At 42.6% G+C, this 27,473-nt stretch overlaps 2 protein-coding genes across 3 annotated transcripts; one reads left to right on the plus strand and one right to left on the minus strand.

The window, feature by feature from the left end:
- Nucleotides 1-6,500: 6,500 nt before the first annotated feature.
- Nucleotides 6,501-12,502, minus strand: LOC126382383 (lipoyl synthase, mitochondrial). Of its 2 annotated transcripts, none has more exons than XM_050032221.1 (8): nucleotides 12,320-12,502; nucleotides 11,756-11,954; nucleotides 11,078-11,211; nucleotides 10,480-10,636; nucleotides 10,259-10,316; nucleotides 9,612-9,764; nucleotides 8,463-8,584; nucleotides 6,501-7,958 (listed from the first exon to the last, which is right to left on the minus strand). In XM_050032221.1, exons 1-8 carry the CDS (start codon nucleotides 12,365-12,367, stop codon nucleotides 7,723-7,725), a joined length of 1,107 nt encoding a protein of 368 aa, XP_049888178.1. In that variant the 5' UTR covers nucleotides 12,368-12,502; the 3' UTR covers nucleotides 6,501-7,722. The 2 variants fall into 2 exon arrangements, with proteins under 2 accessions (XP_049888178.1, XP_049888177.1); XM_050032220.1 differs by having other exon boundaries at nucleotides 9,536-9,764.
- Nucleotides 12,503-13,830: 1,328 nt separating this feature from the next.
- Nucleotides 13,831-24,496, plus strand: LOC126382365 (calnexin). Its single transcript, XM_050032181.1, has 13 exons — nucleotides 13,831-13,966; nucleotides 14,205-14,318; nucleotides 15,002-15,166; nucleotides 15,565-15,714; nucleotides 17,258-17,472; nucleotides 18,099-18,306; nucleotides 18,667-18,787; nucleotides 19,074-19,216; nucleotides 19,836-19,952; nucleotides 20,883-21,023; nucleotides 22,086-22,211; nucleotides 22,589-22,792; nucleotides 23,499-24,496. Exons 2-13 carry the CDS (start codon nucleotides 14,205-14,207, stop codon nucleotides 23,574-23,576), a joined length of 1,782 nt encoding a protein of 593 aa, XP_049888138.1. The 5' UTR covers nucleotides 13,831-13,966; the 3' UTR covers nucleotides 23,577-24,496.
- Nucleotides 24,497-27,473: the final 2,977 nt, after the last annotated feature.

A 27,473-nucleotide genomic window follows, 5' to 3' on the forward strand; every position in this document is an offset into this window, starting at 1 on the left:
ATCGCCTTAGATGACCCGTAAAACTTCATATCGAAGTTGTCTCAATCAGTTTTATGTAAATATATTCATCAAACATGCATCGGAGTGTATTCCTAATAAGGCAACTGCTTTCAACTGAAAGATAAATAAATATTGAGGTTTATAGCACACCGCAACATAAACAGGAAATCGAACTAAGAGCACCACCGACCTCACCTCGATAAATCTAAAAGAAACTGTAATCAGTAGAAACAAAGCTCCCGTTAGATGTTATTTATCAGCCGAGACTGCCGAGAGCGAGGCTCTAATCTGCACCAACGAGGGATGTTCATCAAAGTGTAAGCAGCTCTGCTCACCCCCTTGAGATGAGCACGCGAGTATTAGTCTTGATTACGTACTCGCTGCCGAAACGGCGGCCATTTGTCTTTTAATTCCTGCCGAGGCGCTTTACAGGGAGCGACGCGGGGCGGGGTCGGTCGTACGCAAGTTGAAGGCCTACTCGAGACCCTGGATACCCTGGAGAAAATTGACACCTATGTTACATGTTGACAAGGCTTCTATTCCAGGGGGGCTGTGAGTTGTCTTCCAATTATTTGTAGCTTTGCCATCCAAGTAGGAAATTCAGAGTCAGGTAAGTTTATGGTGTGTCACTTAGTCATCTTGACGACATACAAATGTAGCCACGATGATTCAAATTTCATAGTTTCTAAAATATACCTAATCGCAGTTGTAAATTAGTATTTAAACTACAGGTGACGTCTGAACAAGATGTTACCTTTCCTCGTCGAACCTTATAAAAGCACATTACAAATTCAGCAGTATCAAATTAACTTTTGTTCAAACCCATTTTGTCTAAATAGGAGTTAATATGTTCGCTCGGTGCTCTCACGTCGTCAAGTACTTCTTTAACATGTATGCATGTATTCCAATATGGAGGTGATTTCAGATTGCTATCATAGAAGCGAGACTTAATTAAATACTGACTGCTGGGCATCGACCTCGCTAAATAATGCCATTGATCTAAGATTTGCAGGACAAAGTTCTATCATGAATATTCAGGGACGAGTACAAATACAATGTTCTCAGGTGCTATCGACCATAACATCGTACCAGTTGGCTACAGGGTCACACCATGTCCCGTGGGATGTGATGGTAATGAAATCGCTATTTATTAATAGTCTAAGATCCCGCCATAGAACGACTTCACCGAGCTGGTTAATGGATGAAAAGTATTTTATATTCAATTAAATATGTCAATAAATTAATTGCAAGAGAGTTGCCTAAAAAAATCAGTCCAGAATATGATCAATTAACAAATAAATTTAATCTTTTATATTTTTTTTTCACCTCCACCAACCCGCATTGGAGCAGCGTGGTGAAGTATGCTCCATACCCCCTCCGGTTGATTGAGGAGGGGGGGGGGGGGCTGTGCCCAGCAGTGGGGCGTATATAGGCTGTTTATGGTATGTTATTTTTATTTTATTTTATCAATTAACAACTAAAAAAAATGTTTATTATATTATGGACTGAAAAATTTCAGTCCAGTATACAGTAGAACTTGTTTTATTTATAAGTCATACGTTTGTATTGTTTTTAATTACTGTTAGACTAAATATTACGTAGTCAATTAATTCCCTTTATAATTCCAATTCCCCGCCTTACTTTCCTATTCTCTCCTCCTGTTCACACGTCACTGACGATCTAAGTAGCTAGATATGCAGATCACGTAGCCATTGTCAAATAGATTCGTGCACTTTCAGCGGCGATTGAACCAACTCCAAGTGTCCAACTTTAAACCGGCACTTATTCGGCGTTAGTCAAATATTCTGGCATTAGGATGGGCACTCGAGACGGTGCAGGTTCGACCCCGGCCGCGCAAGTTTGCGTATTGGTCACCACTCGGCCCGGCCGGAGTGGACACTAATGCATTCGTGATTGCATAGCCACTCCACCGCGGGTGTGCACTACTACACGTGGCTAATGTTCATAGAAAATGATTTTCTTTACATTCTAAGAGACTAGTATACCTACATACTACATTATGTTTCTTCTACACATCTCATAGTCGTTATAAAAGCTACTGGACCGATGCGATTCGTATTAGGCCACCACGCTGTATCACTAGGGGGGAGGCAGACACCCGAGCGCGCGCAGAACAGAGCTGCAGATATAATGAGTTGAGGCTCACTGACACTGAAATAGTAAACAGGTACTCAAGCAGCTATACTCCCAAGTGACCCATGGAGTGAGGGACGGCGCCCTGGCTGCTCAACTTTGTTGCAAGTTGTTCAACGAACCAGTCAACAAGCGCCATGGCTCCGGGCTCCTCGCCTTGGCTGTAAACTTTTGTATTGAACAAAAACATTACTTAAATAATAACAAATTACCTATCGCAACAAAATAGCAGGCGCAAGTAATCAAAAAGCCAAATTGGACAAAATTAAACTTTGTTTTTTCTTGTGTAAACTTTATAGTCGATTACTAGCGGGGTGCGCTGTGCTCGCTCGTAACTCCTGATATAGCCCATTTAGAGGACATTCGGTAAAAAGTTGGCGTAACAAGATAATCAGAAGTTTGGCCGCTGTGATCGCATTGTGCCGCCTCTAATCAAGTTCTAACGAGATGGCAGTACCGCGCCGCGCCCGCCGTCAGCCCGCCGCGCCGACGCTGAATTATCCAACTTCGTAATCATCTTCCAAACAAAGGGCACACTTAACAAACAATAATGTACATGAATAAATACTTATTACAGTAATGTTGCACACTTGCGAACGTTTTGAGAAATATTATACATATATGAAGGCTACTTATGTACTTACCATAAAGTATAAAGAACAGAAAAGTTTTAGTCCTAAAATCGCCTTAGAGTGTTGAAAGTTTTATATTTATTGAAATTATCAAACATTAAGTATTTTAGACTACTGCCGTTATTAGTAGAAATTACAGGTACTTTTATGTATATCGAAGCTTTGCTGTATTGCGACAAATGCACTGCGCTGTGATTTAAAGTACCTTGTGGCGGTTCAAGGCTGACACGCCAGCTAACTGCTGCTACCGACTCTGGTGTAAACTCTACATTAACCAGACAATAAGCTAATAATAATCCAATATAGGTCAGATTCGCGGATTTTTAATGGAAAATAGAGATTATGATTATGACTCACATAACAGGTATTAAGAAATGACATAAAGGTTGATTGGCTTCTGTACTACCTTAAGTGTGTTATACTGATACATGTGTTATTTTAAGCTGTATGTTTCCCTTAAATAAAAAAATAAAAAAAAAATAAAAATAAAGATGAATAAAATATTAAGATAGTGTGTGTAGGTACGGCTGATGAATGTGGAGGAAGCATGGGAAGCGAGTCTCTGCTTACCCCGGTGGTGGGAAATAGTCGTGAGTTTATGTACCTACCTGTGTATTTGTATGGAATAATAATGTAATTTGTATTGCTAAATTTAAGCATCGGAATTGTCGACAAGAAATGACAAAACACCCCAATCCGATCCGTTGCCTCAATTGCCATCAATATCAATGTAATGTGGATAACAAGGACACGCGTGTTATGCGTACATAAGCGGAGATCAAGATATATGAACCACAACGCGGATATAAAACTCTGTCTGCACTACTAAACGAAGAAGTCAATAATATCCATATAAATCCTTGGACAATTGGAGAGCTCGACCAATTTTATAGTAAAGGCTTCAGGCACCGATAAAAATGCGAAATCCTCTTGCAGCGAATGGAATTGCGTATTGGGGCTCAGACAGGGTGTAATCTGCCTGCCTAGGAGCCCCGAGTGCCGCGCCGCACTTACCACACACAGAGCACCGACACCACGCCACGCGCAGACACGGAGGTAGGCAGCGCTCTCCCGCAGCAGACCAACGTGGCAAGATAGTATTAGTACTATCTACCTTTATTAATTATTAATATACCTACTCACATATATACAGTTCAATGACAATAATTATTAATGCCACTTGAAATTGAGAATCAAACTTAGAATTTGCATAATCAAATCCCAAGATTAAAATTTTAAGTACGTCTGTTAAGAGTTGTTCAAAGTTAGTTAACCTAATCATTGTACTGTTGTATTAAAAATAAAGTAGGTGTTTCCCCGAACCGGCACGTTAAGGTATGTCGCATCTGCACGGCGGCATACTCTGTGCGCGGTGCATGGAATCTCGCCAGAACTAAATGAAATTGAAATTAGCTTTCTCTCCCCAGAGCCAGTCGCGGAATTTCACAAAAATAAAAGCGTATTAAATTTTAAAATAGATTTCAGTATCGTTCACCGGGAAGTACGGGGTCTTACGACCTGGGAGAAATTTTCAAGTTTTAAAACTGTTTTGGTTATTTAATTTTCTTTACAACGAGTATTCGTAAAGTAGTGTCTAGGGGTTCCAGATATCCGAACAGCATTTTCACGGAAAAGACAATCTGAAAAGTAAATGAATGCCATGACTTAGTAACCTCCACCTGCGCACGTGGTCTCGCCGACAATGTCTATAGTGTAGCCTCTTGATGATTATTAATTTTGTAAAAGATTAGTAGCACGACTTTGTATAAAACCTGCACATTATCATACTAACACTTTTCGTTCGATGAAAGAGCACTGTAGCACTGTATCCCGTAGCCGCTACGGCGTAGCAGAAAGTCATTTTTATTGTTTCAGAAAAACAGACGTAACGACCTTTTGCCGCAAAAATTCATGCGATTTCAATAGAATTCCAACGCGTACGAATTTTGTGTGATTTTGTAAGCATTTGAGATTCATGAATACGGAGCCGCTTTGAGCGGCACGCCGCCCGCGCCGCAGAGGACGGGAACTGTATTTGTGACGTTCGGCGGTCTAACATGTTCACTTCGTAAATGATAAGCAACGTGACTTAAAGTTTTGTATCTGCTTCATTTTCAGTTAAATGTTCTGTTACAGTTTTCAGATGTCCCACAGTGCGCGTTCCCACGGCCTTCATCAGTTATGCGCGCTGAATATAGAGCGCGCCGCACCGACAGCCCACTCGCGTACCTACCTACCCATAACTATATCTACGTGAACTTGTGCCGAACGCGTTTTTCCCAGTCGCTAAAAAATATGCTTTAACATTTTATTTTGCATCCTTTGTCGCGCTGTGTCGCGGAGGCTGGGTTGCAAGGGTAGTACGATCTACTTACTCTGAACCATCGTGTGTGTATGTAACGATTGATGAATGTGGAGGACGAGGAATATGTCAGGATCGAAGTAAAAACTCCATAGTCTGCTTACCCTGGTAGGTAATATTCGTAAGTTTATGTACTTATGTACATGTATGTGGGTTACAAGCCCCATCGCCTACAATAGTGTCCATTACATTAGCGGCACGTGATCCCGACAGTAAATACTTGCTACACCGGCGGTGGCGGCGAGGTGTGGTAGCATTGTATGCGGAATATGTAACTAGCCTGTATTTATTTATCGGCCGCAACGCACGGCCTGACGCCGCGGGACCGAAAAAACCAACACGCGCGCACTGAATACTGAACGTGCCCGCTAATTTACTGCGGACTGGTAATGCCGGGTGGGCAGTGGATGTGGTATCTGTGTGTTATTCCACTTATCTCTTACTGTAAATGTACATAGACCGTTTTTTTTCTCGCACGCCGCACGCCACTTTTCCGAGTCCGTAATGTTTGTAAATCAGAAGGCATTTTTATAAAGATGACGAGTATTTTCTTAAGCTGATTTGTAAGTAGAGCACACTAACCGATCATATTTATTGCTTTTTCATTATTTAGTCATATTACTTCGGGACCTTGTAATATTTAAAATGAGCAGTGTAAGTGCCGTATCCTCGTAGCTGTGTGTACCTTCCTTCCTAGTTCCTTGTGGTTGCTGCACGTATGGTCAGCAAACGCCATGTTTACGCGGGGCGCGGGGGCGGGGAGGGGGCGAGGGCTTTTTGTACACTCGTGCGCACCTAATACTGCGGCAGGTGAATCTATGAACAATATAAATACTTCTTACGGCTTCAACGTGTAGGCAACACTCACGCTCGTGTTCCCTAAAAGGGTGGACAGGGACAGCGCCGCTGGTTATCTGAAGGTAACTTGCAGCCTCTTTCGATACGAAGTCCTGAGCTGGATATTCACCGTATGATGTGTCAGATAACCATCGCCGAAAATCATAAGTTCATCATAATTTTAAAAGCAATAATTCATTCATTTTACAATTAATTATACTTACTCACATAATTATTTATATTCAACAGCGTATGTAGGTATCTCACCCTTCAGAAAAAAAATACAGTGATGCCGATCCAGCAACTACCAACTTTTGACTTTTCGCCAACTTTGACAAGACTAGCTCTATCTCTTTTTGTACCTATTGTTAGTGAAGGACGGCTCTAATTTATGAGCTGTCAAACTGAAATTAGTAAGTGTGCGCCCTAATGCACCACTACGTAAAGGGAAGGTCTATCGCGAATTACCATCCGTCATCCTTATACGTATTTTTATAAATAAATAAAAAACTTCATACGAGAATATAATTTATTCCTTATTAGCCTTTATTTACACTTTCCTAAAGCGACAAATAACAAATAAATATTAACAAAACTTTAACAATTGGTTTAATGTACATCTGCAGGTAGGGACATTTCTTTGAGTATTTATACAGATTCTACAATATCTAAGTTAACAATACTAAATATACGAGTAACATACATAAAATAGTCTATTACGTCTCACTGCTGGGCACAGGCCTCCCCTCAATCAATCGGAGGGGGTAAAACAAATAGGTAACTACATAATCTACATTGAGGTCCATTATACAAAAACTATTATCTACATAATTATGTATGACTTATTTTGAATATTTTTAGAGATTCGCCTTTATATTCATTGCTGTCTCGAAGTAAAATATTAGTTATTTTTGACTTAATCACAACTTTAGGTAGGTGCTTATTTACAATAATTATACATATTTGTTTTATAAATTTTTACATCAATATACATCGGACTAGACAGATGACGTTGAGTTTTCGGTTTAACTGATGGTGATAGTATTTATCATATTTTGGATAAACATTTATGTGACATAATCGACAGTCTCAGAAGCAAGGAAACGAATAAGAAACAAGAAAATATGGTTAACTCAACAGGTATGTATATTGAACGCTATCACTGAAGTGGTATTACAATGAATAGAACTTGTGCAACGATATCAAAAAAGCAGGGCGGCCAAAAAGGATTTGGTGTATCACTATATTTTGTGGTCGTGATTTGTAATATCATCTTCATATCGTCAGTACGCCATTTAACGGCTTCCATAGAAAACGTGCCGTGTGCGCGCTGCTGGGCCGATTGCATACCTCGCCCCACTTCTGTTCCCTGCCTACTCACTCCTCCTCAAAATGAATGTGAACAGGCATTTATTTAGTGAACGTGTACCACCTCGCCACCAAACGTGTACTAACATCAGATGAGATGGGCGTGACGGGCATAGATTTCTTAATAAAAAGAAAAGTACCGTACATATTTATTATAGAATGCGTCTGTGAGACTGTATACGTTATGTCAAACAAATGTGATACAATTGTTAGACCTGCTGTCATCACACACGAGCGCTCTTCGTCTGCTGCTCTACGCTCTCTAATTATGAACTAATAAACCTAGAGAAGATCACACAAGTTAGTCCCGCCTGCGTGGTAGCGTCGGATATGGTATACCTACGTGTGAAGCAAGTATCGGTCCTGCGGTCACGCGGTGTCGGCCCGCCTGGCTCGGAGCAGGCTGGCGATGAAGAACTCGCCGGCGCGGTAGGAGGAGCGCACGAGCGGCCCGCTGGCCGTGTACAGGAAGCCCAGCTCGGCGCCGCGCCGCTGCCAGCGCTCGAAGCTGCGCGGGGTCACGTACTGGAACACCTGCAGGTGCCGCCGGGTGGGCTGCATGTACTGGCCCAGCGTCACGCAGTCCACGCCCGCCGCCCGCAGGTCTGCAAATACCCGACGTGCATGTCAAGGAGCTCGGTGGCGCAGCGGTAAGCGCGCTCGGTCTGCGATTGTTGAAGTTAAGCAACTTTCGCAAAGGCCGGTCATAGGATGGGTGACCACAAAAAAAATCATCTCGAGCTCCTCCGTGCTTCGGAAGGCACGTTAAGCCGTTGGTCCCGGCTGCATTAGCAGTCGTTAATAACCATCAATCCGCACTGGGCCCGCGTGATGGTATAAGGCCCGATCTCCCTATCCATCCATAGGGAAGGCCTGTGCCCCAGCAGTGGGGACGTTAATGTGCTGATGATGATGATGATGACTTTTAAAGATGATAAGCGACCTATCTATCTTAAAAAAGTGAACCTATTTTAAGATTGTCAATGTAAAATCTCGAAATTCCCGGATGAGAATTTTTTTTGTGTTTGATCTACAACTGATTCGTAACATATAAGTGACAGTTAATGTGTTCAGTTTTGGATCTCATTTATTATCATCAGCGACAATACCTTTCAAGGTCTGCTCGACCTGCTCGTCGGTCTCGCCGAGCCCCAGCATGATGGAGGACTTGGTCACCAGCTCGGGGTTCACTTCCTTCGCAGTCGCCAACACGCGCAGCGACTGACGGTACCTGCGGAACAACATTGATCACTGGAACACATTTTAGTAGTATAACCCGTCGACGGCTTGGTAGTCATGTTCAGTTTGATTATTAGTACAAATCTGATCTCAAAATTAGTAACGGCCTCCGTGGTCCAGTGGTTGAGCGTTGTACTCACGATCCGGAGGTACCGGGTTTGAATCCCCGTGGGGACAAATCACAAAAATTACTTTGTGATCCCTAGTTTGGTTAGGATATTACAGGCTGATCACCTGATTGTACAAAAGTAAAACGATCCGTGCTCCGAAAGGCACGATAAGCCGTTGGTCCCGGTTATTAGTTACTGATGTAAGTACGTAGTTGTTACATGAGGCATGTCAGGGGCCTTTGATGGCTCAATAAGAACCCTGATACCAGGGTTGACGGGGTTGGTAATCCACCTCACTACGTGTGAGTTATGATAGAAGAAGGAGTACAAATTTTATAACACGACCGCGAAAAGATCTTCAGGGAAGAGTGGAGTTGATAGTCTAACAATAGCTTTATAAAACCCAACAGCATTGACAGTATTGAGAGTACTATCAACAGTCCTTGCAATAGTCAGCAGCAATACTATCAATAGTAGTAGTAACGATAGTATCGATCTAATTGAGCTGTCGTTAGTGTCCATGGATAGTAATATCGATAGTATGGATAATTTTCAAGGTCAACAATCGATAGTCCAACTAGCGGCGACAGTAGTGCATACTGATAGGTGATCAACTCAGCGCATTGCGTGTCTCTGGCGTGGTCGGCCTAGCGGTGCCACGTCCAGCACACGTGTACGTACGAGGCGCGGGGGTCGTATGTGCACGCCCGTGTACGTACGAGGCGCGGGGGTCGTATGTGCACGCCCGTGTACGTACGAGGCGCGGGGGTCGTATGTGCACGCCCGTGTACGTACGAGGCGCGGGGGTCGTATGTGCACGCCCGTGTACGTACGAGGCGCGGGGGTCGTATGTGCACGCCCGTGTACGTACGAGGCGCGGGGGTCGTATGTGCACGCCCGTGTACGTACGAGGCGCGGGGGTCGCGCACGAAGGGCGTGAAGCGCTCCACGGTCTCCACGTTGTGCGCAAACACGTCCAGCCCGCTGCACGCCACGCGCTCGATGCAGGGTCGCGAGCCGCGGAAGTCGGGCACCAGGCACTCCACTAGGATGTCCTTGTTTCTGCAAATGGGTACATGGCTCAAAGTAAAATACACATTCAGAAGCCAGTCTAAAATGATTCAAAAACAATCCCGTTTTTTGTAGTAACTTTATATTGTTTTTTTTTTTTAATAAAATTGGTCTAAGTTTTCTTTAATAATTTTATTGTTAAATTATTAAATGGAATTAATATTTACATGATAATAATAAATAAACCTAACCAATTATTCGGAATAAAAATTAGATATTTTGATTTTGATATGCGTTTGTATTTTCGTACAAATTTAATGAAAATATCTTGTTTTAACAAAAGTGTTTTAAACAAAGGATATTTTTTACGAAATGTCTTCCAGAGTTTATTTTTTATAGCATAATATTACATAAACGTCTGCTGGGGGACAAGCATCCCCTCGATTAACAGGTTGAAGTATGGGGCATCCTAATAATATTAGTCTAAACAAAAAGATTATCATTTATCCGGTAGTTGCAGCAGATGAAAATATACTTCTACTTACTGCTTCTTTATTTCTTTGACGGTTTCTGCAAAATGTGCTGACCCTCCGTCTTCCAAATCTGTAAATATTTGATTTAATTTAAAATCAAGTTGGTACAATAGCAACGAGCGTATCATTATCGTTAGTAATTGTGATCATTTTGGGCAGTAAAGTTCTCATTGATTGACTAATTTTGGGCAGTAGAAGCTAAGAATGAAGTCACGAATAACTTAGGTACGCACCGTCCCTGTCGACGGAGGTGAGCACGATGTAGCCGAGCCCCCAGCGGCCCACGGCCTGCGCCGTGCGGCGCGGCTCCAGCGCGTCCAGCGGCGGCGGGGCGCGGGACGTCTTCACGGAGCAGAACATGCAGCCGCGGGTGCACGTGTCGCCCATCAGCTGCCGCATGCGCAACGTTGGCATCATACACATTATTGGCTATGTCCACACCCTACTTGGCAGTAGCAATACACTCACTCAGCGTGCCTGCAACTTGTCTTCAGACAGTTTGCACTCTTAGTTCTGGCATCATAATATACATTTCATATTATGCCTCATTAATGATTCACAAATATAAGAAACTATTCTATAGGTGTGTGTATGAAACGATTGAAGAATGTGGAGAAAGCAAGATATGAAGCATATAGAATTCCATAGTGTCTGCTTACCCCGGTGAGACACAGGCGTATATTTATATACAATAGGTACATTATTGTCGAATAAAACGGCGGAAAAATGTAACATTTCAAACATCACATGGCATTATGGCAGCAGGTATGAACACAACCAGTGGACAATCTTGGTTGAATCCATTTTCTCATTGTGTGTTTAAGATATTACCATAATAGTGGCAGTGGAGGTGCCGTTCTTGCCGCCGCTCCAGCACTCGCCGATGTTGGGGCAGCGCGCCTCCTCACACACTGTGCTCAGCTTCAGGCTGCGCAGCTGTTGCTTCAGCTCATTGAACTTTGAACCTGGAAGCAAACAACACACACATCAACCTTAATGGAGAACAGCAAACATTTACCATAATATATAAAAGGAGATTTATTACGGCTCACCAACTTTTTACATTGGTCTAACAGAAAGCTTGATGAAGCTTGGGTACTTGGTTCATCCTGTGATGGGTGTAATAGTTGTGAACATATGTTATGTTATAACAAAAATGTTTTGCTTTCCCTGTCCTTGTTTTAAATTATACAGCTTGTGATTCAAGAACAGGTCCTCTATAGCTACCTCTACCTCCACCACAACTTCTATTCATAGAACATTTTTAACATTTAACAAGTATGGCTATAAATGAAGACAGCAATGCATTTATAAATAAACTATACAGGGTGTCAGTGACATTGTAACAAATACTAAGGGAAACGATTCAGACTATGAGTCTGATTTAATATCAATTGGAATTTTTCATAATAAATGTATTTGTATTCCTCTTCATATCAACACAGGATCATGACCTGAATCATCCCTCAAAGTTTTTGTTATGATGTTACTAACACCCTGTATACTCACCAGTGGGTATCTTGGTTTTCAGCCAGGGTGGCAGTCGGAGCCGCTCACGCTCACCCTTCTCCCGTTTCAGCTTGCCCTCATACTCTGCCCAGTCCTTGGGCCGGTCCTCCGACACGAACTCCGCAAGCCCGGGGCCCTCGCGCAGCTTCTCCCTGATGGCGTCCAGCTTGCTTGTGTGTTTGCATCTTTGAAGCTGTAACTGTATATGTAAAAAGATAAGTACAATAAAATATAAAATAATAACATCTTGTTGCCCAAATTAAAGTCAATTTTAACTATCTTAAACAAATATAACCTACTTATTACACAAGTTTTATTACATACGGAACATTTAAGTAATTAGGATTGACAACTTGATAAGGTCCGAAAACAAGTGTTATCAGAATGTGACGCAAAATAACCTAAAACACAGCGATCTAATATGCTATTCTTGATGTTTCGAGTACTGTATTCTATTAGCGTATTATTAAGCAGCTAAACCACTGTTTTCTTGTAACTTTAGGCAATAAGATAAAAAAATACTTAATAAAAATTACGACTAACATGAAAACAACAAAAACTTACGTCATTACTTCTCGCTACCAAACTCAATCTCAGATTATTCCTAAACATTATAAATTGTTGAACCGTGGACCTGTATATTTGTATTTATTTCCACTTTATATAAAAACTAAATAAAATTGCGAATTTCGATATAAATTCGTTCGAATCAGCTGGAGCGAAATGTCAAACGAATGTCAGTCAGACTTGTTTATTTTGTTTGACGGAATGAATGAAGCGACAGTATAATATCATCAAGAATATTATAATATATATAGCTACAAACCCATTGACTGACTGACTGACTGACTCACTGACTGACATAGTTGTTCTCCCAGAAGGAGCGTCGGGGGGTAAAAATGATGTATGGGGGGTGTGATCAAGATCTTCCGGTGAGTATGGGAAAACTTCCAGATCTTGGAAAACTGCTCCGCATCAGGGAGAGACCCTACGGCCTGGCGCAACTATCGCACCTAGAACGATTCTTTTTTCACAAAACCTATTTAAATCTTGGTCAAATTTTATTGGGGGTGAAAAAAAAACAAAATGGCCGAAAAACAAGATGGCCGCCATACAAAATTTTGTTTTTTTAAAAAATGCCTCGGGTGTAAAAATGATGTATGGGAGGTGTGATCGAAACGTCAAGTTGAGTATGGAAAAACTGCTCGATCTTGAAAAACTGCTCCGCATCAGGGAGACACCCTACGGCCTGGCTAACCTATCGCACTTGGAAGAATAATTTTTACGCACAACGTATTTAAATCTTGGTCAAATCCAATCGCCGGTGAAAAAAAAACCAAAATGGCGGAAAAACAAGATGGCCGCCATACAAAATTTTGTTTTTTCAGAAAAATGTCTTAGAGGTAAAAACAATGTATGGGGGTATAATCGGAATGTTATGTTGAGTATGGAAATACTTCTCGATCTTTGAAATCTGCTCCGCATCAGGGAGACACCCTACGGCCTGGCGAAACTATCGCACCTGGAACTTTTTTGTTTTCACGAAACCTATTAAAGTCTTGGTCAAATTTTATCGCCAGTGAAAAAAAAACAAAATGGCGGAAAAACAAGATGGCCGACATACAAAATTTTCGTTTTTCTCGAAAATGCCTCGGGGTGAATATGATGTAAGAGGAATGAGATCAAAATGTCATATTGAGTATGGAAATACTTCCCGACCTTCAAATACTGCTCCGCATCAGGGCGGCACCCTACGGAATGGGAAAACTATCGCTCCTGGAACGATTCTTTTTTCACCAAACCTATTAAAATCTTGGTCAAATTCTATCGCGGTAAAAAAATGGCGGGAAAACAAGACACGCGAGCAGCTTGCTGCGAGCGAACCACGCGACATCTAGTTATGCTTATAAAGGTCCTAACAGCTCTTTCTGCGAGTTAATAATGATTTTCCATTTTTTCTTTACATTATTTTCGGATGAAAGGGAAGGCGAAGAAAAAGTTTTTTTACAAAGAAAAATTGACAACAATTTTTTCTTAAAAAATCATATCTTGATCGCAGCTAATTCTTCCTGACAACTGTTTATTTTTGATTGGCTGAAATTTTTATGAAAAAAAAAACCAAATCATCGAGATTCATTTCGTATTTTCAGATTTAGTTTCAATGTAATTTATGATATTTACTGAGCAATAACTGGTATAATAAAGAGCAAGGTAAGAATCAGAACTGCCGAGTACATATTTCATATTCCAATTATCGACTCGGTCCCCTTTTTTCATATTAAGGATGTCCGCTTTCCGGTGATCGTATTTGGGGCTTTCGCTTGTGAACTTTCAGTGTTTTTTAATTTAATTAAGTTGCGGGCCGCCGTGGTAGGACATTTACGGCGAATCTTCAGTTAAGGGGATAGTGTCGGCGTGACTGGCATTAAGAATTGTGTGGTTGTTTCAGATGGCTCTGTTCAGTAGTAGAGTGTGGATACTGAGTGCCTTACTGGTGCTGGTGGCCACGGCGGGCGGGGCGCGCGCCGACACCGACGACGACGGCGTGTCCGTAGAGGTGGAGGTCAGTTTTCATAATACAACCTATAAGAAACACTTTAAGTGTCCCACTTCCTCACATGGAATAATTAATATGCTGATACATGATTTATGTTGTATGGTTATGTTATTTGCTAGTCATAAGTTAAAAACTATAAGTTGACCTGATTTGATATCTATAGCAATCTGATAAGACATACCTAACATTCTAATAAATTCTTATCTAAATAGACTCAGGCCTTATCAACATCATCAGAACCCAGTCTGAGCCTGAGGTTCTATGCTCAGCATGACGAAGTTCTATGAATAGTGTGACTAATTTTAACATAACATTATGATAACACTTGTAAAATAACTGGAATCAGAGAAAGTAGCCTACACAGGTGTTCAATATAGTCTAAGTTCACCCTGACAAATCTCATAATTAAAGTTGCTGTTATCTCAGAAATATACCATGTTCCATACAATTTCATGCTAAGCCCTTCAGCAGGATGGAGCATGACTCAGAATATTGCTGATCAAATAGGACATGTCAAATTTTCAGGTTAGGTTACCTGATCCCGTGATAAATAAGATAATGCTCGAAAGAAAATTAATTTAGCTGATCATTGATGAAATATTTTTTTTTTTATATTCTGATTTTACAAGTCTAATTTTATTTTGGACTTGAACCAAAATATTAAAAAAAATATATGTTGATGCCAACAGACCGAAGAAGAGGACCAATACCAAAGCCCAAGTGTACACCCCAAACTCGTGTACTTAGCGGAACACTTTGATGATGAGAAGGCATTCAAGAAGAGATGGGTCAAGTCCGAGGCCAAGAAGCAGGGAGTGGATGAGGACCTCGCCAAATATGACGGAGTGTGGGAGGTAACACCACATGTGTTTGTTATTTTTTTGTTCTTGACCTGTGTATTCTTTGGATCTCAAAATATTCTGATTTATAAATCACTGAAGTATTTACAAGTTCAGTTTCTCATGTTAATAGTAATTAGACCTTAAAGAAATATTGTAAATGTTATTAAGATCATCAAACTAAATCCTTATAATTAGGCAGTTCATATACAAAACTAATTGTACTTCTAAGAGTTCCTCATAAACAATAATCAGTAGACCAGTAGTAGTGGTTACAGTTGCAGCCTTGGACTCACATCTGTGATAGTAAACCCTGAGCAAATTCACTAAACAGCAGTCAAGAGGATTACATACCAGTGAGGTGTCTGTGTAATTTGCAAGGGATATACATATAACTATGATTTTATCTGTAGATCCAAGAGCCGACGCGGAGGATCCTAAAGAACGATCTGGGTTTGGTACTGACGACGGAGGCGAAACACGCCGCCATCGCCACGCTGCTCGACCGGCCCTTCGAGTTCACAGACAAGCCGCTGGTTGTGCAGTATGAAGTCACCATGCAGGTTCGTTGTTACTGTGTTATGAGACTTGTAAGATATATAAAAACTGGTTTTTACCCAAGGAAATAAGCATTATTTGTAGAACAGGATATCTAAGGTGAAACTCATGTAATACTTTATGTGTAGAACATGAAATAGTCATTAACAGTGTTTTGATGAAGGTAAAAAGCTAATAAAATAATAAGCTCATCTTTAAAAGCTAAAATATAGAATGATTCATCCAAAGGAGTGTAATAGGTTTCTTGTTTCAGGTAGAGCATGGTCTGTAAATCTTAGATTTTCTTTGGGTAAAATTTTCAGATTATTTCAACATTGATTTCAGGTGTTTGATTGGCAATTTAAGAAAAGCAATCATGATTGTTTCATAATAATTAGTAAAGTGTAGTTGTAAAGAATCGTCGGCGGTCGGAACCGACGCTAATTGGCTTATCGCCGCGCCGCCGGGCCGCGGGTCTCCTGTGCCGACCGCGTGCTGAAACTAGACGCAGTTTTGCGTCATCTTATTGGATTACCATGTCTTTGTACTGGCCACTTCACTATTGATGCCTGACTCATCAATTAACTTAAGTAGTAGTGTAACCAGCAACATAACGTATTTACATGTCATATACAAAAAGGTATTTTTTTTTTTCGCTGATGAAGACATCAGCTTATAATTATAAAGGGGATCTGAATAGATTTCATTCCAGTACCACTACATTGTTCGTCTTAACAATGTCCATCTCAAAGCGAGCAATAACAAAGCCTACTTGCACGTGTATGCATGTGTTCCTACTGGAGAGCACTACCATCGTCATAGTAACGCGCAGAACATCATCGTCTTTGTAAACAAGAAGCGAGGCGTGTTTGATACGCAGATAGTATTTATAGCGGCATGACGCGCCACTTCCGATCCAGTGCTGGACGCCGGCCAACCAGCTCATAGGTCGCTTCCTTTGTCGCCGTCACCTTTAGGGCACACACCCTGAGGAGTTCAAGTCGTACAATATACTACAATATACAGTGACATGCGGAAATCTTCACTAAAGTATATTTATTTTATATTGTCAGGATTACATTGTTAAACGAAACGAAATCTTTAACACCTTAAAATTTATGTGTGTTTACACAGAATGAGTTGTCAAGTCATGATATGAAAATAAAATACACAAGCTCGTGTCCCCATTTAGTTTAGACCGAGAAGCAGCTAGCAAACGTTTTTTAGTTTACTTTTATTTATATTTCTTTCATTCAATTTACATATTTTTTTCTCACATTAATTGAATATTGAGAGGAGAAAAAAATATATAAGGAAATAAAATTTTAACTAGTTGGAGTGGAGAGTCGTTTCTTAAGGAGGACAAACCTGTTTTTCAGAGATCTGTCATACCTGACCTGAAGTTATTGTTATTCTGGTAAGGCCGTTAGGCCGTTATAATGGTTCATCACGTCAAAACTTGTCTTCTGATTGCATACGGCTCTGCTAACCCCATTAGAGATTATGAAAATTCAGGAGTCGCCGGATATGAGTCTGTGGAGGTGACGTAGGCGTGTCATTGTCCCCCAGGAGGGCCAGAACTGCGGCGGCGCGTACCTGAAGCTGCTGTCCCGCGGGCCGCAGCCCGGGTCCCGCGCGGCCCTGGCCGCCTTCCACGACCACACGCCCTACACCATCATGTTCGGGCCCGACAAGTGCGGCAACGACAACAAGCTGCACTTCATCTTCCGGCACAAGAACCCCCGCAACGGAACCATCGAGGAGAAGCATTGCAAGAAGCCCAGGTAACCTATCACGTATTATAACTGTTATATTTATTACTAGGGTCGACTTACTAAAACTGAATTATCCACGTTACTTGTCATACGTGCTGTTGTAAGTCGTATAAGTCATTAAGGGATCATTTCCCTAAGATGTCTAAAGTGATGGGTCTATTGCAAGTATATGAAATAATAGATGATCTGTGCTGTGCTGCAATAGTTTCTTAGCAGTAGCACTCACCTTCGAACCGTCTTGTTTTCGACGCTGAAACCGAAAATCGAAATTGGTTGCAAGTAGCTCTGCCAAGACGCAACAAAATTTTGTCCCGTATAGGTTTTGATTAGCGGTTGTAGGTAAGTACATTGTGATATTGTGACAATGACTTGCCCCGTCAAGCATGGTGTTAGGTTTACTATTGAACCACCACACAGTGTGGCTCATTTAAGGTCGTAAAGCTCGGATGCCTTTTAAACTTCGAACCTCATTATTTAACTAACGCGGGTAAACGAGCATCTCAATATTTGCATCTTGTAATTAATCAATCCTAAAAAGTAATACAGTTCATTTAAATATTTATGGGTGTTAATTCAACCAACTAACCAACGCGCCTTATTTAAGTCCTCATTGAAGTTGAAGTATTGTTTCGTAGCCAACGCCTGGACGACATCTACAAGGACAAGGAGCCCCACCTGTACACGCTGATAGTGCGGCCCGACAACACGTTCAGCGTGCTCGTGGACAACAAGGAGGTGAACGCCGGCTCGCTGCTGGAGGACTTCACGCCGCCCGTCAACCCGCCCGAGGAGGTCGACGACCCCAGCGACACCAGGCCCGCCGACTGGGATGACAGGGAGAAGGTCACTATGTGTATTGCTCAAAGTTGCATGACGTGTTTTATACATCGTAGAAGTGCTGTACGTAATGGAACAACATTGTTATTTTAAAGAGAATATTATGTAAGTTAAGTGAAGTAGGTCATAATCATTCAGAAGCCATAATTTCAGTCTGTTTATAGAAAAAGCAGAACTTGTGGTTGCGTAGTTTAGTGCTTCCGTTATATACGTAAGATAAGATCACGCCTATTTCCCTTTGGGGTAGGCAGAGACCACGGAGTTTCAAATACTACAATATTTTTATACATATTTATTAGAATAGTAACCAATTATTTGTCAATGTATTTATCACAGTACAACTTTACCAAACGTGTGACGTTGTAGATAGTGGACCCGACGGCGCGCAAGCCCGACGACTGGGACGAGGATGCGCCGGCGCAGATCGTGGACCCCAACGCTGTGAAGCCCGACGGCTGGCTCGACGACGAGCCCGAGATGATACCCGGTACACACGATACACATATACTTTGCTTCGTGACGACGTTGACGTCCACCGGAGGGCCTGGCCGGAGCACGTGAGGCTGAGGAGAGTTGTGTTCAGCAGGATAGATTACATTTCGAGGGTTTTTGTTTTTATAATACTCACCCGTGTTTAGGTGGTGGAACGATTAACACGCTCGTCCCGGCTTGACAAGAGCTGCCGGTTCAACTCCCGGCCGAGGCCGATTTCTTAATGAAATTTTCACTTTGTGAGACCAAATCGGTTACTGAGTGAGCCGCTGTGCCCGCAGACCCGGCGGGCGTGCGGCCGTCGGACTGGGACGACGACATGGACGGCGTGTGGGAGGCGCCGCTGCTCGACAACCCCGCGTGTCGCGCCGCGCCCGGCTGCGGCCGCTGGCAGCCGCCGCGGGTGCCCAACCCGGACTACAAGGTACCAGGGAGCTTGAGTAGGGGCCATCATGTGCTCAGCGACGAAGGAAAACGTCGGCTGGAATCCCCCATCTTATCCGAGCTGGTTGATTCGCGGAGCCGAGAGCTGTGATTGTGTGCATTGAGCTAATTTTCCTTTTCGGGTTGGAAGGTCAGACAGGCAGTCACTTCTGTAAAAAACTGGACCTGTCAAATCTTCAGGTTAGGTCAGTGGCCTCTGTGAAAAATAGAGTAACCCTGCGATGTAATTTGTACAAGCGACTCGTTTACATTCTAGAAGTTAAAATACAATTATTCTCCTCAAAGATTTAGTATAAAGCACTATATAGCTACGTGTCGGACGACGCTCAGTGGGTAGGCCCGCTACAAGGTGGACCGACGATCTGGTGAAGGTCGCGGGAAGCCGCTGGATGCGGGCAGCGCAGGACCGATCGTCGTGGAGATCCTTGGGGGAGGCCTATGCCCAGCAGTGGGCGTCGTACGGCTGATGATGATGATGACTATATAGCTCTTACAAAAGTTGGGCAGCAGCACCATTGCCGCCACACTATAATTCCCAATTGGCGTGGTCTGCAAATGCCTGCACGTTGTTTACGCCGTACACGCGCTGCGCCCCGCAGGGCCCGTGGCGGGCGCCGCTGGTGCCCAACCCCAACTACGCGGGCAAGTGGGCGCCGCGGCGCATCCCCAACCCGGACTACTTCCGGGACGACGCGCCCTTCAGGATGACCCCCATTGTGAGTACATGGCTTATTCTATATCATCGTTGCACTGGTTGGAGCTTACTAAATTGCTTATCGATATTTTTGGTTGCGGCGATTTGGTTGTTAATTGGCCTTTCTGAAGAATATCGCATATTTTCAAGTAAATTCAATAGATGGTCATAGAAACCTACTTCACAGTGTGCAATTCATGGCGTGGCGAACGCAAATACAGTGACTCGTCACAAATATGACATATGTATAGTCACGCAATGTGTGAATTCGAGTTTAAGTTTTTTAACCAGAATTTCAATCAATCAATAATACTTTATTGCACAACAACATATACAAAGGACATAAACATACGAATAAAACATAAGCACAATAGGCGGCCTTATTGCTAAACAGCAATTTCTGCCAGGCAACCTTAGGGTGAAAGAAGATCATTCATTGGAGCACGGGCTGGTGCAATAAACATATAATGATACCAACATAACAAAAAAAAAGAATAATAAATAATATATATATATATATAATATATTTTATATTTTTTATATTATTTCTTTAGATAAGTATATATTATTTATTATTCTTTTTTTTTGTTATGTTGGTATCATTATATGTTTATTGCACCATATAAACTACATATAAACAATATATAAACATACACACATATATACACGCATACATAAACATACATACAAATAGCCTATACTATATAATACATATAAGGAGAATAAGAAAACCACTTCACCAGATGGTAAGTAAAGATGTGGTTTAAAGCGGTGTACCACTTCGTAAGCGTACACGCTTACATAGCAAATGCCTATTGTCTATTCACTCTAGTTTTATGGAGGAGTGAGCAGCATTTAGGCGAGGTACTGTACAGTTGGCCGAGCAGCGCTCACTTCTTTTGAGAACTCATCATGTTTTCAATGAATGCTAATAAGTAGTAAATATTTCCAGGACGCGGTAGGCTTCGAGCTGTGGTCGATGTCCCCGCGGCTTCTGTTCGACAATTTGATCATCACGGACGACCCCGCCGTCGCGGCCGCCTGGGCGCACCAATCCTTCACGCTCAAGAGGAACAAGCTCGCCAAGGACTCTGTACGTACATTTACACTACATTAGTAACGGACACAGGGGACGGGCGTTAAACCTACACGGTACAGAGGCTCAGTCGAGACTCGTGGGGGAGTCGCTCGATTCCCCCACGAGAGGAAAGCGAGTGTACCGCGACAGTTCTCTTGCATGCTGCGATGGAACATAAAAGGATTTAATTTCCTGATCTATATAATTTTAAAAAAAAACAACGCGTTGAAAACATCATCTTATTTCTATTTTATATAGAACATAGGGGCGAATGACCAAAATCTGTTAATATAGATAAGTAGAAAGAACGGTAACGGCCTCCGTGGTCCAGTGATTGAGCGTTGTGCTCACGATCCGAGGTCCCGGGTTCGAATCCCGGTGGGGACGAATCACATTATTTTGTGATCCCTAGTTTGGTTAGGACGTTACAGGCTGATCACCCGATTGTCCGAAAGTGAGATGATCCGTGCTTCGGAAGGCACGTTAAGCCATTGGTCCCGGTTACTACTTAGTGACGTAAGGACGTAGTCGTCACGTGAGTCATGTCAGGGGCCTACGGCGGCTCAATCATAACCCTGACACCAGGGCTGATGGGGTCGGTAATCCATGTCACAACCCACACGATAGAAGAAGTAGAAAGAAGTGAAAGTGACGTGCGGCGTGTGAATAAGCGCGTGGTGTGTGCGGCAGCGCGGCTGGTGGCGCGGCGTGGGGCTGGCGCGGGCGCTGTACGCCTTGTACGTGGCGGCGCCCGCGGCCGCCTACGCCGCCTGGCTGGCGCGGCGGGCCACCGAGGTAGCCCGAGCTTTGCCGGCACAGAGCCACGAGCATTACGAGTAGCCTTTGAACCTACACGCTATGACCTTCATGAATCGAATCCCTCCATCGGTGATAACCGTACGAAATACCGTTGAGTAGTTTTGAGTTTATCGCGCTCGGGCAGGCGGAAGCGGCGGAGGTAGTATGTTTTGTGACGTCGGTTCCCTCCGAGGCTGAAACGGTGAGGTTTTCCGATTCCCGTAGTGTAGAGTAGTTGCGCTAGACCGTCGTGAGCTAGAGCGTGTGGGGTGTCCGCAGGAGTCTGTAGTGGAGCGAGCCGTGTCCCTGGTGTCGGAGCGGCCGTGGGTGCTGGCGCCGCTGCTGCTGGGGCTGGGCGCGCTGCTGGCGCTGCTCGTGTACTGCTGCTGCCTCGGCAAGGACAAGGTACGACCTCCCCTCCCTCGATCGTCCGAGATGTCGAACGTTCGGTTGCTCATCGAACCGAGTGTATTTTAGAAAACATGACGGAACATAAGCTCCCGGCTACGATTTCGATTGGCGTAATTAGAATAATGGATGCATTACGAGATCGACTGAGGACCCGCGCTTCACCGAGCTTTCCGTAACACCGACGTGATGATAATAGTCTATCTCGGGAATGTTGGCCCCGTCACTACTGGCTTATATTTATGCAAAATTCCCTTAATGAACATGTTAGTGTTGCTTATTTTCAGACCGATTAGTAACTTTTGCAATCAATGTGATGTACGTATTATTATAACGTTCTGTAATATGATGATATACCAAAGCGCCACGTGCAGGACCCGGACGCGGAGACAAAGAAGACAGACGCGTTCGTGGACGACGACGAGCCTAACGAGGACGAGCCGCCGCGCCGCGCCACCAAGCACGACCTGGAGCCCCCCGCCTCCGCCCCCGCCGCCCCCGCCCCCGGCCCCGCAGACGACGACGCCCCGCCCGCGGGCGACGACGCCGACGACGGCGCCGAGCCCGACTCCACCCACGTGAGTGCACATGCAAACGTAACATAAACAACTTGTATCCGTCCCATCCAGTGTATTCCACCACACTGCTCCCGCGCGGGTTGGTGAAGGTGTTTCACCGGGTCATAGCCGGGACCGCCGGCTTCACGTGCCCTCAAGGAAAGCACGGAATCATCTTACTTATTTGGACAATCAGCTGATTGAAGGTTGCAACGTCCTTACCAAATAAAGGACACACACACAATGTGATTTCAACAATGTCCCTATCGGGAATTTTAAAATATATAACATTACACAACATAAGCTCGCAACTATATCCCAATTGGGTATGTAAGGTATTTTTTTATATTTTTAAATGAAACGTTATGCTATTATAAAAATCTAATTTGAATATTTTTGCTTTTCATGCAGTTTTATTTTTTTTACAATTTTTTTCGATTACCTAATATTTGTCAATATTTTGTTGGGGTAATGCGCCCAAACCGTAACCGTACTACAGTACACTTAATATGATAGATACAAATAACATTTCGGTATTTTTTCTTTAATTAAGTTTGTATAGTTTATACTGCGTATGGTCAGTAATACTCATTATTATTGAAGTTATTTCATTAAGACGAAATCCCGAAATGGTTTTAGAAGTGGCGTAACTTTTTCCCTTACATACGGAATTGGGGTAGTCAAAGGTGAGCGAGCTGTCTGTAAACAAATACATTTGTGCCGCCAGCCCGCGCAGGCGCGGCCGCTGCTGGACGCGGACGGCGGCGGCGACGGCCACCGCAAGCGGAAGCCGCGCCGCGAGTAGCGCCCCGCCCCGCCCCGCGCCCCGCGCCCCCCGCGCCCTCCGTTGCTTCGATAGACGTTCATCTTTCTGCCTTCATCCTGTCTGTCGATCTCCCGGATCTTTCACGATCTAGTTAAAATATTAGGAGCGTTTTATGAAGCAGCCGAGAGATAAGTGGGCCCCGCTCCGCGGTGCAGTACCAGTAGTACCGTATAGTCTGGTATACAGTGTATGCCGGTTGTGTCGTTTCTGTGCAGCTCTATCTCTGTGCCGTCTCTTTCTTGCATTTCTATTTTCTGCCAAAGAACCTGCACGTTTTAGTTCTGTCGCATTTGAACAAATGTCTCCCGAGCGTTGTTTTGTTTTTTACTTTTAAGATGTACGATATGTATTGTATTGTCGAGCGGTTGTAAGATATGTTTCTTTTCGTCCGATGTAAATTTATGTTGTTGAACACCCCACAGATGTAAACTTTTATTTTCATTTGTTACTGCTAACGATGTATTAAACTTACAATATTATATTTTAATAGTATGTAGATAGATAATGTGTGGTCATAATTTTAATGCTTTTCATATCGAGCGTGCTCCTTTACGAAAGTATTTAGGAAGTTATTTTATCGAGTAGAGTCGTGTTGCGATGAGTACAAAAATATAGCAAATTAACGATAATTATATGAAAACATATGTAATTGAATGTCAAGAAGTGTAAATCGTTTGTACTAATTAAGACTTCACCCTTGGCAATCGTTGCGCACCGTTGTTGGTAGCGCGCAGTACAGCAATTCCTTGCGGGCCGGCTACACCCGGCCGCTGTGCCGCGAAGCACTCCGGGAGCACGCTCGCAGCTTTCACGTCACTACATGCATTTTGTTTCTTCGTAAGCGCGACTTGTGTGTGATAGGTACGAATTCATGGACTGTAATAAAGTAATAATTTGTATCATTGTGTTTTATTATGTTATTTAAATACAGGGTGTTAGTGACATCGTAACAAAAACTTTGAGGGGTGATTGAGGCCATGATTCTGAAATGATATCAAGTGGAATTTTCCGTCGCAAAAGTATGGAACTGAAAATAATTTAAAAAAACACAAAAATTTTCATGAATATTCAGACTGAAAATTCCACTTGATATCAACTCAGAATCATGGTCTGACCCATCCCCCTCAGTATTCGTTACGGTGTCACTAACACCTATACCTACTTGTATGGCTACCGTATGTACTTGTGCGGGGTGTAAGTGACATCGTAACGAATACTGAGAGGGATGATTCAGCTGATTATTCCGAGTTAATATCAAGTGGAATTTTCCATCGCAAAAGTATAGAATTGAAAATAATTTTAAAAAACAAAAAAAAAATCATGATTTTTGCGACGAAAAATTCCACCTGATATTAACTCAGAATCATGGTCTGAATCATCCCCCTGAGTATTCGTTACGATGTCACTAACACCCTGTATATTACATAATAGTGGAGGATAAACTCGCTGATAAACCTTATGGTACCATGGAAGTTACAAAAGGAGCTGGAGCACAGAGCAAAGGTGAGGGCCGGCGATTTTTCTCGACGATAAATCTTCATTGAAAACTTAATAATATCCATCTAAGTAACAACCGAGATGAGGACCGCGCGGAAGCTTATGCAAAGTTTCTAAGTCCACACCGAACGACGATGTGGGCATGATGGAAACTTGCGCCGATGTACAATCGTTCCTTGATAGCGACCTTCATCTAAGCCCACCTATTCGATGCCACCTACTCCTGGAGAAGTATGCCGCACTATCCAAAAATCAGAACTGAAAAAACTGGGATTTGACCTTATTACGATTGAAGTATTGCGAGAACTTCCAAGTCTTTATCACACAGTTATTTAATGCTATCCTAAGATCCGGTTACTACCCCAGCGTCTGGAAGGTGTCACAAATAAAAATGGTCCCCAAACCAGGAAAACCACAACATTTTCACTTCATCATAATTAGACCTATAAGTTTGCTACCGGTAGTATCCAAAATTCTAGAAAAAATTATATCCACTCGCTTAAATACCTAAATGAAAGCATCGTCATACCCGAACATCAACTTGGATTTCGAAGTAAACATTCAACAGTGGAACAAGTTCATAGAGTTTGCAATGACGTAAGAAACACTTTGGAAACAAAAGAATACTGCTGTGGTGTCTTTCTAGATGTATAACAAGCGTTTGACAAAGTCTGACACGAAGGACTACTATTCAAACTAAAAAGATGTCTCCCGCATAACATGTCCATGCCTCTGAAGTCCTACATCAAAGACCGCGTCTTTATCAAAATTAACGATGCGATGTCAAACTACTACGACATCAAGGCTGGAGTCCCTCGGGGATCAGTTCTTGGGCCCTTCGTTGTACTTAATGTACACAAGCGATGTGCCTGACTCGAAAGACGTCACGACCGCAACATTCGCTGACGATACGGCAATACTGGCATCTAACTCCAGCCCAGCCACAGCTCCGAACATAATCCAGAAACATCTTGATAGATACATAACTGGATGAAGAAATGGAGGATAAAGGCCAGTGCAACCAAATCCCATCAAGTAACCTTCACCTTGCGAAATGAAAACTGTCCAACTGTGAAGCTAGGACATGAAGAACTATCCCAAAATACATGTGTTAAGTATCTTGGGTTCCACTAAGCTTAGATCGCAAACAAACATGGAAGACACATATCCAAAATAAGCGAGATGAACTAAATCACCGCTACAGATCACTAGAATGGCTCATGGGAAGAAGATCTCGACTATCCGTCAATAACAAGCTATTGATTTATAAAATAATACTAAAGCCAGTCTGGACCTATAGTATCCAGTTATAGGGAACCGCAAAAACCTCCAACACAGAGATATTACAAAGATATCAGAATTGTGTACTAAAAGCCATATTAAATGCCCCTTGGTTCACAAAGATGGATGAAATCCACCAGTACTTAAACATTCCTACAGTACCAGAGGAGATAAGCGATGACTGCAACTAACAGGGACAGGATCGAACCTCACCAAAACCGACTTGCCCAAGTCTTAAGTGAGCCACTACAAACAAGACGTCTGAAGAGACCCTGAGTTGACCCCCATTTGGGATAACCCGTAGCAATCTACAGTACATGCAGGCTTCCCAACAATGGGCGGCATGCCTTACACGCCAATATACTGCTTAGCAAAAATTTGCTAATGGTTGGAAAATCGATCGCAAGTTAGAGAGGGGAAAAGAGTAACGACCGGAACTGACGCAGAAGGTAACATTGAATAAATGTGCTGCACTACTTGTTTTTATAGAATTGTACCTTTGGCGACCAATAATTGACCATCTAAACAAATATACGATATCATTTCTTCATTTGAGTAAGATATATTTTTGGTCAAATACAAACATATTCTTTTTAATAAAAAAATCACTTTAGAAGTGTATGAATGGGAATTCCTTACATTCCATACAACTAAAACCCCTTTTTTGAAAATTCATAACAAACTTGCCATAACGTCAATTCACCTAATGATTAGAAAGTAAGTATAATATGAAATCGTATACCATTACTTGTCATAATTATGAAAATCCATTAATTTAAAGACCATAACAAGAAAAGCCAATAATTTGAATATTGTTTGTAGCGCGCCGATCTTTAAATTCCCCTCCGCCACACACTTCACCCCCTGAGGTCGCACCCTCCAATCGCGTCGCGTCTAAACCGACTCTACCGCAACTAGTGTTGCCGAACTATCGATCTGAAAACAGCCATAATAGTATGTCTATCGATACTATCGACTGAACGTAACAATAATATCGATGAAGGTCAATAGTATCGATACTATCGATGTTCTTAGCAACAATACTATGAATAGAATCGATACTGTTGATGTTCTTAGCAACAATAGTATCGATACTAT

Source organism: Pectinophora gossypiella, chromosome 4, assembly GCF_024362695.1.
Source record: "Pectinophora gossypiella chromosome 4, ilPecGoss1.1, whole genome shotgun sequence".
Classification (NCBI taxonomy): domain Eukaryota; kingdom Metazoa; phylum Arthropoda; class Insecta; order Lepidoptera; family Gelechiidae; genus Pectinophora; species Pectinophora gossypiella.